The following is an 18,184-nucleotide window of genomic DNA, read 5'->3' as shown; positions in this document are numbered from 1 at the left end:
ATCGATGGCATTTCTGATGTGGTACCATTGTTACAGATGTTGATCATACACTTAGGGTTGTTATGAAGGCCTGATATCTGTCGCATGAGACAAAAGCTTTATCGTCTGTACTATACTTTAGTCTGGAAAGCATTTGACACTTTCCATGCTGAATACATTGCACAATGTAAACAGTTATGGAAGCCATGATGAAGTCCAGCAGTATGGCTCCGCAGACTGCATGTGGCCAGTAATGGGCTCAGCAGGAGGGCAGCTCTCTCCGCACCATATGCCTCAGCACGTGTCCGGCATTTTCGGGTGTGCACATTCACACCCGGCCATGTGTACCTGCTCCCCTGGGCCTGGAAGGAGGGGACTGCAGCAGACAGGCGTCAGGATAAAATGACAGGGGCTATGAGCACTACTTGTCGGAAGAGCTGGAGGAGGAAGCGATGGACTCCCAGCAGTCAGCAGAGCAGAGAGTGTCAGCAGCAGCCTGCACCGAGCACACTGCGGACAGGTCTGTACGTGGTGTGATGGACGGGTCTGTACGTGGTGTGAGGGACGGGTCTGTACGTGGTGTGATGGACGGGTCTGTACGTGGTGTGAGGGACGGGTCTGTACGTGGTGTGAGGGAAGGGTCTGTAGTCTGTACGTGGTGTGAGGGACGGGTCTGTACGTGGTGTGAGGGACGGGTCTGTACGTGGTGTGAGGGAAGGGTCTGTAGTCTGTACGTGGTGTGAGGGACGGGTCTGTACGTGGTGTGAGGGACGGGTCTGTACGTGGTGTGAGGGAAGGGTCTGTAGTCTGTACGTGGTGTGAGGGACGGGTCTGTACGTGGTGTGAGGGACGGGTCTGTACGTGGTGTGAGGGACGGGTCTGTACGTGGTGTGAGGGACGGGTCTGTACGTGGTGTGAGGGACGGGTCTGTACGTGGTGTGAGGGACAGGTCTGTAGTCTGTACGTGGTGTGAGGGACGGGTCTGTACGTGGTGTGAGGGACGGGTCTGTAGTCTGTACGTGGTGTGAGGGACGGGTCTGTACATGGTGTGAGGGACGGGTCTGTACGTGGTGTGAGGGACGGGTCTGTACGTGGTGTGAGGGACGGGTCTGTACGTGGTGTGAGGGACAGGTCTGTACGTGGTGTGAGGGACGGGTCTGTACGTGGTGTGAGGGACGGGTCTGTACGTGGTGTGAGGGACGGGTCTGTACGTGGTGTGAGGGACGGGTCTGTACGTGGTGTGAGGGACAGGTCTGTAGTCTGTACGTGGTGTGAGGGACGGGTCTGTACGTGGTGTGAGGGACGGGTCTACGTGGTGTGAGGGACGGGTCTGTACGTGGTGTGAGGGACGGGTCTGTACGTGGTGTGAGGGACGGGTCTGTACGTGGTGTGAGGGACGGGTCTGTACGTGGTGTGAGGGACGGGTCTGTACGTGGTGTGAGGGACGGGTCTGTACGTGGTGTGAGGGACAGGTCTGTAGTCTGTACGTGGTGTGAGGGACGGGTCTGTACGTGGTGTGAGGGAAGGGTCTGTAGTCTGTACGTGGTGTGAGGGACGGGTCTGTACATGGTGTGAGGGACGGGTCTGTACGTGGTGTGAGGGACGGGTCTGTACGTGGTGTGAGGGACGGGTCTGTACGTGGTGTGAGGGACAGGTCTGTACGTGGTGTGAGGGACGGGTCTGTACGTGGTGTGAGGGACGGGTCTGTACGTGGTGTGAGGGACGGGTCTGTACGTGGTGTGAGGGACGGGTCTGTACGTGGTGTGAGGGACGGGTCTGTACGTGGTGTGAGGGACAGGTCTGTAGTCTGTACGTGGTGTGAGGGACGGGTCTGTACGTGGTGTGAGGGACGGGTCTGTACGTGGTGTGAGGGAAGGGTCTGTAGTCTGTACGTGGTGTGAGGGACGGGTCTGTACGTGGTGTGAGGGACGGGTCTGTACGTGGTGTGAGGGACGGGTCTGTACGTGGTGTGAGGGACGGGTCTGTACGTGGTGTGAGGGACAGGTCTGTAGTCTGTACGTGGTGTGAGGGACGGGTCTGTACGTGGTGTGAGGGACGGGTCTGTACGTGGTGTGAGGGACGGGTCTGTACGTGGTGTGAGGGACGGGTCTGTGCGTGGTGTGAGGGACAGGTCTGTACGTTGTGTGAGGGACAGGTATGTACGTGGTGTGAGGGACGGGTCTGTACGTGGTGTGAGGGACAGGTCTGTAGTCTGTACGTGGTGTGAGGGACGGGTCTATACGCGGTGTGAGGGACGGGTCTGTACGTGGTGTGAGGGACGGGTCTGTAGTCTGTACGTGGTGTGAGGGACGTGTCTGTACGTGGTGTGAGGAACGGATCTGTACGCGGTGTGAGGGACCGGTCTGTACGTGGTGTGAGGGACGGGTCTGTATGTGGTGCTTGGAAGAGGTCTGTACGCGGTGCGTGGGAAAGGTCTGTACGCGGTGCGTGGGAAAGGTCTGTACGCGGTGCGTGTGAAAGGTCTGCACGCGGTGCGTGGTACTCTGTACGCGGTGTGCGGGACAGGTCTGTGCGTGGGAGAGGTCTGTACGTGGTGCGTGGGAGAGGTCTGTACGCGGTGCATGGTACTCTGTACGCGGTGCGTGGGACAGATCTGTACGCGGTGCGTGGGACAGGTCTGTACGCGGTGCGTGGGACAGGTCTTTGCGCGGTGCGTGGGATGGGTCTGTACGCGGTGCGTGAGACAGGTCTGTAGGCGGTGCGTGAGACAGGTCTGTAGGCGGTGCGTGGGACAGGTCTGTACGCAGTGTGAAAGACAGGTCTGTGTGCGGGACAGGAGGACATGGCTATCACATGCTAAGAGCAGTTGTGTGTTTCCTAGGTGTGGGACATTGTGGAGACCGTGGAATAACCCACCAGTGAGCAGACACAAGACTCGTCAGGTAAGTTCTCCTCCATGCCAGCGCTGTACTAAGATGCCAGACCGTGAGTCAGCCACAAGAACATATATTGATCCTATTCATCATCTCTGTTTATCCAGTTTTCTGGAGTAATTTGTTTTGTTCATTCTTTTTAATCTCTTTTTTTTATTTCTCCTCAACAACTTTGCTATACAAATGTTTTAGGCTATGTTCACACTTAGCATTGCATTGCAATTTGTCTTTTTATGCAAATAAGAAACCCCATGTTTTTTCTGTACCAGCAAAATCTGACATTTCAGCAATCTCATGTCACGCTTGTGTGCTTTTTTCAGACTGAATTTGAAAATTTCACAGTTTTTGAAATCTGCAGCGTGTCAATTTTTTGTGTTTTTGCAGCCTTTTTTTCACCCATAAAAAAGCGTCGAGAGCGCAAAAACGCTACTTGTTTTTTGCTTCGTTATTTTGTAAATAAAACTAACTTTATTAACCCCTTAATCAGGAGCGGACACTGACAGCTTGGGGCCCCTGTGCAAGAAATGTGTCTGGGCCCCCTTTTATGGCGACAGAGCTATATATATATATATATATATATATATATATATAGCCACACACACATACATGTATATATATTACATAGTCTCCTTTATTATGTATATTGCTGTCCCTTATACAGTGCCCTTTCTAGTTGTGCACAGTACCGTCCCTTACATATTGAATTATATAGAGCCCTGTTTTTTATTACATACCGTCCTGTCTTGTTAGCTGTATAATGCAATGATGGCTGACGGAGCAAGGGAAAGCTTCCTTTCTAAAGGAGGACATAATGGACTGGTAGTCTGGTCACCGGCTGATCCATCAGCAGTCATTTTTTATCTAAAAAGATTGGGGACCTTATTCTTTTATATGTGATTCAAACTCTAAGAGTGGGGACTATGTAATAAAAGAGGGCGCTGTGAATAACAAAATTAAGAAGAATACACAGTGTTATAGAGAAAGCACTGTACATAACAGCAGAGGAAGCTATATAATAAAGGACGGCACCATATGCTGTATAACTAGAGAGGATGGTACATAATAAGGGACGGTTTTTACATAATAAAAGAGAAAACTATGTAACTAAGGATAGTGTTATGCAGAATTAGTGAGTACACTATATTCTAAGGGCTTATGTTATACATAATAAGTACGTACACTATATACTAAGGGACCTTATTGTCCTCCTCCCCCCGCATCCCATTATTGTCTTCTCCCCCACCCCATCATTGCCCTCTTCACCGCCTCCATCATTTCCTCCTCCCCCACCACCCTCATTATTGCCCTTTCCACCACCACCATCATTCCATTCTCCCCCACCACCCCATCATCATTGCTTTTTCCCCCACTTCCCCATCATTGCCCTTTCCACCACCTCCATTATTGTCCTCTCCATCACCCCCATCATTGCCTTCTTCACCACCCCCATCATTGCCTCCTTCCCGACCATTCCCATCATTGTCTTTTCCACTACCACCATCAATCCCTTCTCTCCCATCTCCATCATTGCCTTTTCCCCCACCCCCATCATTGCCCTTTCCACCACCTCCATCATTTCCCTCCCCACATCCCCATCCTTGCCCATTTCACCACTTCCATCATTTCCTCCTCCACCACCATCCCTATCAATGCCTTCTCCCCATCACCCCCATCTTTGCCTTCTCCCCATCACTCCCATCATTTCCTTCTCCCCATTACCCCGTCATTGCCTTCTCCCCATCACCCCCATTATTGTCTACTCCCCATCACCCCCATCATTGCCTTCTCCCCATCACCCCCATCATTGCCTCACCTCACATTTGAAGTAAGTTTGGGGGGTCAATATGACAGAAAATGCCCAAAAGTGACACCATTCTAAAAACTGCACCCCTCAAGGTGCGTAAAACCACATTCAAGAAGTTTATTAACCCTTCAGGTGCTTCACAAGACCTCAAGCAATGTGGAAGGAAAAAAAGAGCATTTTACTTTTTTCACTAAAAATTTACTTTGGAACTAAACTTTTTTATTTTCACAAGGGTATAATTATAAAATGGACTTCAAAATTTGTTGTGCAATTTCTTCTGAGTACGCCAATACCCCATATGTGGGGGAAAGCCACTGTTTTGACACATGGCAGGGTTCAGAAGGGAGGGAGCACCGTTTGACTTTTTGAACACAAAATTGGCTGGAATCAATGGCGGGCGCCATGTCGCGTTTGGAGACCCCCTGATGTACCTAAACAGTGGAAATCCCCCAATTCCAAACTCCATCCCTAACACAACCCTAACCCCCAACACACCCATAAACCTAATCCCAACACTAACCATAATCCTAAACACCACCCTAACCTCAACAGCACCCTAACTCCAACACCACAACCGTAACCCCCAACACAACCCTAGCCTCAACCCTAACCCTAGCCCAACCCTAACCCTAGCTATAACCCCAACTATAACCATAACCCTAGCTATAACCCCAACCATAACCCTAATCCTAACCCCAACCCTAACCCTAGTTATAACCCCAACCCTACCAATTTCCCTAACCTTAATGGAAAAATGTAAATAAATACTTTTTTTATTTTATTATTTTGACCTAACTAAGCGGATGATAAAGGGGGTTTAAATTTACTATTATTTTTATTTTGATCACTGTGATAGGGTCTATCACAGTGATCAAAATGAGCCAATAGTAAGAAATTCCTATTGTTGCCAGGTGCCGGCTGGCAGATCTCGGCGGGCACACTGCGTATGCGCCCGCCATTTTCTTCCCGGAAGAAGACTCCAGGAGACATCACTGGGGGATGCAGGATGGTCCTGGAACACTGGAGGCACCAGGGGACCCTATTTCTCTCTCATCTGATATGCTACATCACATCAGAAGAGAGATAAATTAATTGGGAAATCTGACTTTTTTTTTTGCGGTCGCCGTTATTCCATGAATAATGGTGATTGCAACACTGAGGTCAGTAAAAACTGACCCGAATCAGCGCTGGGGGGGGGGCGCTATACCCTTATTTCTCAGCGCCGTTAAAAAGCAGCGCTGAGGAATTTGTAATCGTAACTGTAGCCGTTAAAAGGCGTATTGGCGGTCGTTAAGGGGTTAAACATGTCCTGTAGAGAAATCACATGTGCAATCTCCGCTAAAAACACTAAAAAAAAAGCTCTGAACACAACATTTTTACTCCTGAGAGCATAAAAAAGCACTGCATGTGAATATGGCTTTAGACAGATTCCTGAAATCCAACTTTTTCCAAATGTCACAATTTTGCAACATATCACTCCATGACCTGCCTGGAGTAAGGATTCTGGCAAGAGATTTTATTTGGTCTTATTTGGAGACTAGTTATGCAAAATTTTAATGGCTTTGAGACTTTTTATTCTACATAGTCAATAAAAAATTGTTAAAGTTAAAATAACAAGGATTTTTAATTTAGTTCCAAATTCATGAACCATGTGCACCATTTTGAAAAAATTTTGGCAAGAAAATTTCAGCGAATGTCACAAAAGAAAAGTGATTTGTGGTTTATTTAGTTTTTTTTTTTTGTATTTTTACGTCAATGCGACTTTTCTAGATGTATTAGATTTTTTTTTAAATGAAATGTCACAACATTTGGCACAGATCTAAAATAGTCTCCCCCTCCCTGATTTTATGTAAGTCAGTTATTTTGGCTCAGTTTTGATGTCACTTACGAAATATGCAACTATTCTCCCTTAAAAGTGTCAAAACCAGTTTAAGACAGTAAAATGCGTGGTTCGAGTGCATTCTCTTGATGACTTTGTTGTTGCAGAAATTGTATGTGAAAACCAAGTCAAAAAAAGAAAAGTGACTTTACAAAAAAGCGTAAATGATGAATCAGGTCAAAAATCACTAAAGGAGTAAATTTAGTGACTTTTTGAAAAGTCGCAAGTAATAAACCACCCAAAAATATCCAGAAAACTTAAAATATGTCGACAAGTGGCAAACTAAAAAATGGCCAAGAAAACACATATAGTAGACTTAAAAAATGTGCAAGATAGGCAATAAATATCAAATGATATTACCTACATGCAGCATCCCCAGGTAATAAATATAAGTGGGGTGGTTCTACACCCAGCATCCCCAGGTAATAAATATCATATTAGTGGGGTGGTCCTAGTCCCAGCATCCCCAGGTAATATCATATCAGTGGGGTGGTCCTACACCCAGCATCCTCTTCTAATAAATATATCAGTGGGGTGGTCCTACACCCAGCATCCCCAGGTAATAAATATCAGTGAGGTGGTCCTACAACGAACAGTTATTTGTGAGGACCAGATATAAAAAAGTATACACATGCCTGCTGTTGGAGCGAGAACAGCTGATCTAAGGTGTCCTAGGTGTTAGACCGTCACCGATTTGATGTTGGTGACCTATCCTAAGGATAGTCAATCAAAAATTATAAGTTAAACCGCACCTCATATAGCCAGAGTCCTACAGGACACTAAGTAAGACGCACGTCACATCCAAGGAGTTTGTCCTGGAAAAAAGTTCATACCAAATAGTAAAAAAGACAGCTCCTCAAACGTGAAAAAAAATTCACATTTTATTCTGTCTCCTGTGGCAACACTTCAATCCAAAGAAAGATCTTGGATCGAAATGCTGCCACAGGAGGCAGAATAAAATGTGAATTTTTTTTCACCAACGTTTGAGGCGCTGTCTTTTCTACTATTTGTTATCCTTGGGATAGGTCATCAATATCTCTGGACAACCCTGTTAATTGACAATTGCCTATGTGTGATCAGTTCACGTTTTGGAGTCTGTAGTGGTAAATTAGTTAATGTATGAGTGTGTAATCATCTTCGTAGATTCAGCCCTATGAAATCTTATAAGGAAACTTTTCTACATGCTGTCATGATTGTTGCCTGTGTATTATGATCTAATCTAATGTGTTTCCTATCTGTTATACAGCCATCATGTTTAAATCAGGGCTCCATTAATGACAAAGTTAAACTACCGGCCTTTCAGCACCCTGTCAAGTAAGTATATTTGTGAATCATAGATTTATTTTGATGTTGAGAGTAGTTTAGAAAGGCAGAGAGATTGCTGACAACGAGCACAAGCTGATAGTCTGCCTCTCCATCTTATGTCATTTATCTGCTGTCTTTCAGACATCAGTGTCCGTGGTACGTGTGTTAACAGTTTTCACACATAGACCCATTCAAGTGATTGGGCGTGTGAACATGTCAGTGTGTTTCCACGGACCAAGTGTCCGTGGGCAAAGCAAGCTAATATGTTCATTTTTTACTGTCAGCACAGACCAAAAAATGTCCTGCACACGTGCACACTGATGACATACAGAGATGTCATCCGTGTGACATGTACCAGCGCCTGAGAAGCAGCGGTATAGTTAACGCTGTTCTCCGGCTCTAGGTGCTGAAGACGCTCTCATCATTCTCTCCTGCTCTGCTGGCGATCAGTACGAAGCAGGGTAGAATGATGAGAGTTAAATTCAAGTGATAACACCGACAGCAGTCAGCAGCTGATGGGACATTTACTCCCATCAGCCAACCCCTGCTGCTGCTAATATCAGTGAGAGCAGGCGCCGGCTGATGGAAGTATTCATCAGCCGGCGCCTGAGCTATAAATAAATAAATAAAATATCAGGTGATCTGCGGTGAACTCACTGAGTTGAACTACGATGAACTGATAGCCGGCAGAGCACGGGAAAATGATAAGAGGCGTCTTCAGCATCTGGGGGCCGGGGAACACCGCTAACTGTACTGCTACTTCCCTGGCGCTGGTGTATGTGTTACTGATGTGGCACACTTCTGACACATGTGTGCCACAGGTATTACCCACATGGACACCGATATCTCCAGTACCGGAAATATCAGGATGTGTGAAACCGGCCTCAATCTAATCCATTCATTCATCCATCCCATCTAAAATTGTCCTAATTTGGAGAATCATAACTAACAAGTTTCGATTGTTTTGATAGTATTTTAAATGGTTTGTTTAGTTTAAAGGGTTTATCCATTGCTCAGGCAACCGTTTCTGAATGTCATGTTTCACCCACAGTAAAATAATAACACTTATCATCACCTCCGGTGCTGGTAGCATTCCAGCAGTGTTGGCACTGGCTCTCCCAGAGCTCACATGACATTATGTCATGCAATCCCTGCTGCCAATCAGAGGAGGCTTCACTGTAATCTCCTATGGACATAATTCACATCTGGAGGTAATGAGAGAGCAGCTGCAGCTCTCACTTCCTCTGTATATTTTGATTTGTCCAAAGCAGGGGAGAGTGAAGCCAGCGCTGATTGGCCACAAGGATCGCATTACATAGCATAGTCATGCAAGTCCTGGGAGAGCATGGCTTTGAAGAAGAGTGCAAGTGTTATTTTATTAGGGGAAAACAGTGATTCAAAATGGGTTGTCCAACTAGTAGACAGCCCCCTTAAGAAGAAAAGTCTGCAATCTATGCTGTGGGACAGTGTGAGATGCACCTTCTATCACATTTCCCCTGCATTACCCAACCAAGCAGGGTGGTCACGTACTGCATGTTTGAAATTTGTGTTCTTGTGGTCACGTGCAGATTACTGTCTTCTCTGCTAGAAAGCTTAAGATGTGTAGGAGATTCTAGTCTGCACATGACTGCAATTGTGCATATCATATATACGTGTTCTAATGTCCACCCACTCACATGGTAAACGCAGGAGAATTACGACAGTCTTTGCATCACATACATCACGATTCAACAGTTTGCTGTCATGTGACTGCAGATTTTCCTTCATATTCTGGACACCCACTTTAATACCATGTATCTTTGCATACCATGTACTCTGTGCCGTGAACTTGATAGCAACAGTAAGGCCTCACTCACATTAGCGTATAACACGGCTGGGTGCTATCCAATGATTTATCAGATAGCACTCTGCCCAATGTTAAGGGCCTGTCACACTAAGCGATATCGCTAGCAATATCGCTATAACGTCACTGTTTTTTGTGACGTTATAGCGATATTGCTAGCAATATCGCTATGTCTGATACTTACCTCCGACCGCTCCCCTGCTGGTTATCGCTGATTGCGCGAGAACGTCCTGGACTGTTTCTCGTCGTCTGCTTCCTGCTGGGGTTTCCTGCTGTGACGACGCGTGGACGCGGGCGGGTGGACGTCTTCATCGCCTCGTCTGACACGTAAGTAGCGACCCCCGACCCCTGCGATGTCGCTGGTGAGATCTGCCTGTGTGGCAGCTCACTAGCGACCACTTAGCGATGTACCAGCGATCCTGACCGCGTCATATCGCTGGTCGGGATCGCTGGTACATCGCTAAGTGTGACAGTTCCTTTGCACTATGGGGCAGTGCAGATCTGCGATTTTTTTTTTTTCTTTTATGCCAATTCTGCATGAGAAAACATACACAGCATGCTATGAGTGCATCCGATAATCTGATCACGTGCGCCCATACAAGTCTATAGGTGCATGTGAAACATCGGACTGCACTTGGAGGTCATATGATTGTGATGTACATGCACAAAGGAGATGGAGAAGATGAAAAAAATTAAATTCTCTGTCTTCTCCGCACTTGTGCTGTGATTCTCTCATGCAAGAGAATTGGATCACACTCAGATCAAACTCTGACAGAATTTGAGTGGAGTGTCATTTGCATAATTAGCCCAATTCGCCTACATGTGAGAATCCATCACTATGTTATCCCAGTCTAAGGCCGGTTTCACACTAGCGCATTTTCAGCGCGCGCACGGCCGGGGGTAGCTCCGCCCCCGATCCGGCTCTCTGCCCGGCGTGCCCGCCCCTTCCTTGTAGCGCCGCCTCCTAGCGGACAGCGGCGCCTGCGATCGGCGCACCCTATCTTTTGCATAGGGAGCGCCGATCGTGCGCAGGCCGTGCGCTAGTTGCGCTTTGACCTGCGCTGCGCACTTTTGATGGTGCGCCGTGCGCGCCAAAATCAAACTTTTCGGATTTTGGCGCGCACGGCGCACCGTCAAAAGTGCGCAGCGCAGGTCAAAGCGCAACTAGCGCACGGCCTGCGCACGATCGGCGCACCCTATGCTAAAGATAGGGTGCGCCGATCGCAGGCGCCGCTGTCCGCTAGGAGGCGGCGCTACAAGGAAGGGGCGGGCACGCCGGGCAGAGAGCCGGCTCGGGGGCGGAGCTACCCCCGGCCGTGCGCGCGCTGAAAATGCGCTAATGTGAAACCAGCCTAACACTGTTAAAATGGCAACATGTTCCAGGGTGATGCTGCCTTTATCAGTAGTACAGGTGCTTCTCACAAAATTAAAATATCATCAAAAAGTTAATTTATTTCAGTTCTTCAATACAAAAAGTGAAACTCATACATTATATAGAGTCATTGCAAACAGAGTGATCGCCTGACCTTAACCTTCTCTATGGGGTATTGTCAAGAGGAAGATGAGACACCAGACCCAACAATGCAGACGAGCTGAAGGCTGCTATCAAAGCAACCTGGGCTTCCATAACACCTCAGCAGTGCCACAGGCTGATCGCCTCCATGCCACGCCGCATTGATGCAGTAATTGATGCAGAAGGAGCCCCGACCAAGTATTGAGTGCATTTACTGAACATACATTTCAGTAGGCCAACATTTCAAATTTTGAAATCATTTTTTCAAGCTGGTGCTATAAAGTATTCTAATTTACTGAAATAATGACTTATGGGTTTTCATTGGCTGTAAGCCATAATCATCAACATTAACAGAAATAACCACTTGAAATAGATCACTCTGTTTCTAATGATGATATATAATATGAGTTTCACTTTTTGTATTGAAGAACTGAAACAAATTAACTTTTTGATGATATTCTAATTTTGTGAGAAGCACCTGTATATACCGTACAGTATGTAGAGATACAAATACAATTTTTAATAATCTGACATCTATTTTTTTTACAGGCTTTTCTGGCCAAAGTCAAAGTGTTATGACTTCTTGTATCGGGAGGCTGAAGAACTGCTCAGGAACTTTCCAGTTCAGGCCACCATTTCTTTCTATCAGGAATCCGACAGCAGCGCTTCTGAGGATGAGGAGACTTATCAGAATTAGGTCCCTGATCCATCCACTGTACTGTGTATATTGCATCCTTCTCCTACCTAGACAGACACACACACAGCTGTTTTATTCTTCTAATCTTGGTCGCATTGTACATAGTTATGTGATAACAAAGGTGGTGCACTATGGAGGACTGCTTGGAGGAGATGTTTCTATTTCAGATGGCTCACCCATAAAATGACTCATCTATTGCAACATTTACATTAGAGCTGCCATAAAATGTCATCACTCTTCCTACATTCAACATAAAATGGACAGTTTTTTTGAGCTAAAGTACTATCTTTTACTTCTTTGTAAGACATCGTGTCAATGAAAATACTGGAATAGATGTTGCTGTTTGCATCAATGTTTCTCATTGGAAATCCGTGCTTACATCCCACTGACATATGATGAATGGACTATAGTTTGAGAGATGAGGTCTATGTTCACCTAAGGGCTCATTCACACTTCCGATTTTCTTGTGTGTGAGTGCCATCAGTGGCTTTCAGGGATAGCACTCATACCTATGATATTCTATTAGGCTGTGCACATGTCTGATTTTTTTCGTCGGTCCGAGTGGCAAGTCAAGTCAATGAGTGAGGTCCAAATGTGGTCCGATATTCATGGACAGTGAGAATGGAGAAGATGAAAAACCTTTTTTATTTCTCCAAGTATGAGAACAAAGGATGACAATAAGATCAAACGCTGATCAGAATAATCACTCAGTTTTTCCCGTCCATGGAATGAGACATAATGCTTTTTGTATCTCATGAGAAGCGCAAAGCAAAAAACTATTGCTCTAATTCAGATTTTAACGTGCTTCATTGTGACCATACCTAAAATTTTACCAGATAGGGATCTTATTTATAGTGTTTCTATAAGATGCCACAAAACAGAGAACCTTCTACTAAAGATATAATCTATTGGCCACCTTAACTACTGGGACATTTAATTAAGACACATACCACTAAAAGCTTCTCTGTATTAGGGCATCATGTAACTATCCTAAAATGAAGAGCTGTCTAGTGAAAGATGCGCTTTGGCTTAGTGATTGACCCTTCAGGTCATTCATATGTTTAGATCTATGCAATGAGACTTGTCCTTTCTTACAAGTAAACGGGTTTCCTACTTTTAGAGAGGTGCATCACAAATCTAGCCATGCATATAAAATAACAATCAGACAGGGCCACCTCACCACAGTTCCCCCAGACTCCGAGTTTTGTCAGGTCAACATATTACATCAATGCTGCAGCCAATCACTGGGCTCAGCGGTTCATGCCGTCTACCTCAAAACACAGAGACCTGATCAGCGGCGGAGATCTAGCTCCTCATCACTGAGGATGACAGCTATATGATTTTGCTATTTTACATGACAAAGTTTGGGATCCACTTTTCTAAAAGTCATAGTTGTTTCGATCCAAGCACTTTCTGCCTTGAACATAAATATTTCTACTAATTTATTCCATGTGTTTCCTAAAAAATTTTAAGATGTTATTTATAAATTTATAATAAAATTTTACTTTTTTTAAAGCTTTGAAATAACCCTCTAAGAAGCTGTTTTGTTTCCATTGCAGGCATTGATTGCCCTTCTATACATTTATACTGTGGCCAATTATTTACAGGGCTATAATGGCAACTAAAGATACAGGGACAGCGCCGCTATTAAAGGGAGTGTTTCCTCCGAAAGTTATCTTTTTAAATCAGGCTTTTGTGTTAAATGTATTTTTAAAAAATGTTTGCCTTTTTTTTTTCCTATCACAATCTGTAGTAAAAAAAATATATAATTCTTGCAATTTTCACATTGACCACTGGGGCTATTTTAGAGTCATATATGGACAAATTCATCCAAGCTTTTTATGTGACTGTTCTGGCATACAAAAGATTTGACAAGTCACCACATTTGGGCGCATCTCAAGGGTCAATATAATTTTGTGACTTTTGACGTTTTTGTGCCATTTTCAACCAGCTACGGTAAAGTGGACAGAGAAGGTGGGGGACATGGCAACTGCTGCTGGTCACATTCACTACGCCACAAATCCTATGCAAAGCAGGGACTAAAATAGGGTTTGTGGCAAGGCACACCCCACTTGTCCAATTCATCTCTTAATGAATCTGGAGCGTCTGACTCCAGCGTGCCTCCTCATGAAGAAAGGCGTGGTGGACAATGACGGTCTGGCTGAATTGGGGTCATTGTTACTGTTCTTTCAGGAAGACTTTTCAGAAATCTCATTATCATCACAGTCAGGTTGACAAGTAATACCTTTATACATAACTGATAACAAAAGATCCACCATTCAGAATAGGTGATGTACATTTTTGGAATTTCTTTAAAGAGCAGGAAATATGATCCTAGCCTAGAATCGTTGGCCAGTGCAAAAATAGCAAAAAAAATAAATAAATACAATCTTTTTTATCTAAAAAAGAAACAAAAAATACTGAAAATGATCACAAAATACAGTTCCCTTAAAAATGTTATTTATATTTTGATGTTAAATATAGGTCCATGCATGTAGGTCATTTTCTGTTCATGCATTCCTTTTTAATTGACACTTTCATTGGGGTCATCTTTAATATTGGGGAATTGCTTGATAACAGCTCCCTTATCTGAAGTCACTATTAAGGTGTGTTCACATTACTCGATTTTGCTGCATTAAACAAGCATTGATCAGCAAATAATCACTGATCTTGGGTCATTTAAAAGCTGGTTTGTCAGAAATAAATTATTTGTTGTATTTTGGCATAGGCTGCCATTGTTCTCGGAAGCGCAGGTTCTGTCTACACAGGACTATGTTCACCCAACGAATGAGTGTTTTGCTTGTTCATCAGCCTGTTTAGACTGCAAATTAATTGTGAAACACTTGTTCATGATAATCATGCAGTATAATTAGATTCTCATTGTTTAGAAGCATAAGTAATTCCAGTAAAAAAGATTGTAGATGGGCAGCACGGTGGCTCAGTGGTTAGCAGGTTCGAATCCCACCAAGGACAACATCTGCAAGGAGTTTGTATGTTCTCCCTGTGTTTGCATGGGTTTCCTCCGGGTACTCCCGTTTCCTCCCACACTCCAAAGACTGATTCAGATTGTGAGCCCCATCGGGGACAGTGATGACAAATGTGTGCAAATTGTAAAGCGCTGCGGAATATGTTAGCGCTATATAAAAATAAAGATTATTATTATTATTGTAGTACCGTGAGTAATAATCAGATTCTTCATAATGCAGTTGCCTCATTTTTAGAGTTTTATTTTTAAACTGGTGTTTGGAACAGAACAGAAAAATAGAACTGTAAGAGATGGATCTGTCTTATGATGGAAACAGACAGCTGAAGATGGACCCCTTTGACTATATTGAGATTTGTGTTTCTTCTGTTTGGGTTTATATTAGGGCAAGAACAGGAAATATAAGATCACAACAGCACGGTATTGTCACAGAAAGTACTAGTGCAATGTACAGATTTTTTTAAAATTTGAATGTAAGTACAATACATTTAGCTGTTGATCCTTAAAATCATATTTAAAGGGAATCTGTTATAAAAATTGTCACCTAATCTGAGATAAGCATAATGTAGAGACAGAAACCCTGATTGCAGTGATGTGTGACTTACTGGGCTGCTTGCTGTAGTTTTGATAATCTCCTGCTGATAATCCATTGATTTTATTACTAGAGGACTAGTAAACCTGCTGCAGTGCAGTCCTCCATATTCATGAGCTCTGTATAACACCGCCACCACAACTGACAGTTTTCTGCCAATGCACAGTACACGAAGAAAGCTGTCAATCAATATTGTGGGTGGAGTTAAAATAAAATAAAATAAAAACTTTCTTCTTACCTGACCTCGCTCCTGCGCTGAAGATGGAGCTGCTGCTGTGTGAGCTGAAAGGACCTGTGGTGACGTCATCGTCATGTGATCAGGGGGCAGAGCTGATCAATGCTGAAGGCCTGTGATAATGATGACGTCACCACAGGTCATTCTGCACTTCTCTAACTTTCGGATGTCGGGCGCTGCGGCGGCTCTGCTGATGTGTGCGCTGCAGGCCCGGCCGCAGCGCACACTCGGGGCCCGACCGCAGTGCCCCTATGACGCACAGAACTTGGGGCCCGATGACTGGCAGCAAAGGAGCGGGGCCCCTGATCTGCGGGCCCCCTTCTGTACTGCTGTTCACCGGGCCCCATACAGCAGTAAGGGCTGTCATGCCCTAATGGCCCTGATACTACCCCATATTGTGCAATTACCCTGTGAATGTCCTGTACCATACATAATGCTATGTATTTAGATATGTTGTATGCCTTGTACTGAGTAAATATTGGAGAAAGAGAAACCAATCACAAACTAAAATGTTTCTATAATAATGCACAAAGCATGGGCAACAAACAAGGAGAATTGGAACTACTAACGCAGGAAAAGAAATATGACGTCATTGGAATCACTGAAACTTGGTGGGACAATACACATGATTGGAATACAAGGCTAGAAGGATACAACTTATTTGCAGGAAACAGACCTGATAAACGAGGAGGAGGTGTCGCATTGTATGTTAGAAACACGTATATCTGCACAGAGATTGAAGCTTCAGAGACTGGGAGTTCTGTGGAAACTGTTTGGGTAAGAATACAAGGACAGAACAATGGAAAGGACTCCATTGTAGGCATTTACTACAGGACGCCTGAGCAAGCTGAAGATATGGATGAACTCTTTATGCATCAAATGGCCGAGTTCTCCAAAAAATATGACATAGTTGTCATGGGAGATTTCAACTATCCAGACATTTGTTGGGAATCTCAGGCAAAACTAACAGGTCAAGGAAATTCTTATCCTCTCTTGCTGACAACTTTATCTTCCAAAAGGTAGGGGAGAAATCAAGGGGAACTGCTACCTTGGATCTAATCCTTATAAACAGGGAGGAAATGGTTGAGGAAGTAAAAGTGGCCCGAAGAAAATCGAGGATGAAACCCAAAGTTACAAAAAAAGGGCGACAACAAAGTGGCAGAACTAGCTCTATTGTTTAGTGCGAATTCAGCCAAGGGCAAAAATGAGACCCGGTCATCCTGATCAGCAGATATAAAACATCTCAAATAGGACTCCAAAGTCTGGTTTGTTCTCTTAGTCTGCCCATTGGTCTGAGGATGAAATGCAGAGGAGAAAGATAACTGAATTCCCAGATTGGAACAAAAGGCTTTCCAGAATCTGGAAACAAACTGGACTCCTCTGTCCGACACAATGTTCTCAGGAATCCCATGCAACCGAACCACCTGTTGTAAAAACAAGGGCACTTAGGGAGTGGTACAAGATGGACCATCTTAGAAAATCTATCACAAATCACCCAGATAACAGTCATTCTCTGAGAGACAGGAAGATGAGAAATAAAATCCTTTGAGATATGGGTCCATGGCCCTTTGGGCACTGGCAGGGGCATCAACAACCCACTAGAACGAGAACAGGGTTTAGACCGAGAACAAGTTACACAGGACTGCACAAAATTCCTGACATCATGAGATAAGGCAGGCCACCAAAAAGACCGACTCACCAAATCTCTGGTACCAAAAATACCTGGATGACCAGCCAATGTGGAGCAATGAACTTCAGACATCACTCTCTTCCTCCACTGGTCAGGAACATACAATTTTCCCATAGGACAACGCTCAGGTTTATCCTCCTGAAATTCCTCCAGGGCGCGTCTCAAATCGTGCAAAATGGCAGAAAGAACTACCCCCTCACCTAGGATGGTAGTAGGCTCGTTCACAATAAGAGAATCAGCAAAGAAACTCCTAGAAAGGGCGTCTGCCTTAACATTCTTAGTGCCCGGAAGAAAAGAGACCACAAAATTAAAACGCGCGAAAAACAAGGCCCATCTAGCCTGTCTAGGATTCAAGCGTTTGGCTGACTACAGATAAATCAAATTCTTGTGGTCGGTGAGGACCACAACTTGATGACTAGCTCCCTCCAACCAATGTCTCCACTCTTCAAATGCCAGTTTCATGGCCAACAATTCCCGATTCCCCACGTCATAGTTGCGTTCAGATGGGGAGAACTTTCGAGAAAAGAAGGCACAGGGATTCATCTTAGAACTCACAGGATCTTTTTGGGACAAAACAGCTCCTGCACCAATCTCAGAAGCATCTATCTCCACCTGAAATGGAAGTGAGACATCAGGTTGCCGTAAAACCGGAGAAGTGAATCTCCGCTTAAGCTCCTGAAATGCTGAGACAGCCTCTGGAGTCAATTCAGCACATCAGCGCCCTTCTTGGTCAGATCAGTCAGTGGTTTGACAATACCAGAAAAATTACC

At 44.8% G+C, this 18,184-nt stretch overlaps 1 protein-coding gene across 1 annotated transcript; it reads left to right on the top strand.

Annotated features, from left to right (window-relative positions):
- Positions 1 to 212: 212 nt before the first annotated feature.
- RIPPLY2 (ripply transcriptional repressor 2) lies at positions 213 to 15,055 on the top strand. Its single transcript, XM_073589655.1, has 4 exons — positions 213 to 499; positions 2,822 to 2,882; positions 7,803 to 7,870; positions 11,767 to 15,055. Exons 1-4 carry the CDS (start codon positions 432 to 434, stop codon positions 11,912 to 11,914), a joined length of 345 nt encoding a protein of 114 aa, XP_073445756.1. The 5' UTR covers positions 213 to 431; the 3' UTR covers positions 11,915 to 15,055.
- Positions 15,056 to 18,184: the final 3,129 nt, after the last annotated feature.

This window comes from Dendrobates tinctorius, unplaced genomic scaffold, assembly GCF_039654945.1.
Source record: "Dendrobates tinctorius isolate UK_male_01 unplaced genomic scaffold, ASM3965494v1 ptg000111l, whole genome shotgun sequence".
Taxonomy (NCBI): Eukaryota; Metazoa; Chordata; class Amphibia; order Anura; family Dendrobatidae; genus Dendrobates; species Dendrobates tinctorius.
This window is presented reverse-complemented; position numbering and strand designations above follow the sequence as displayed.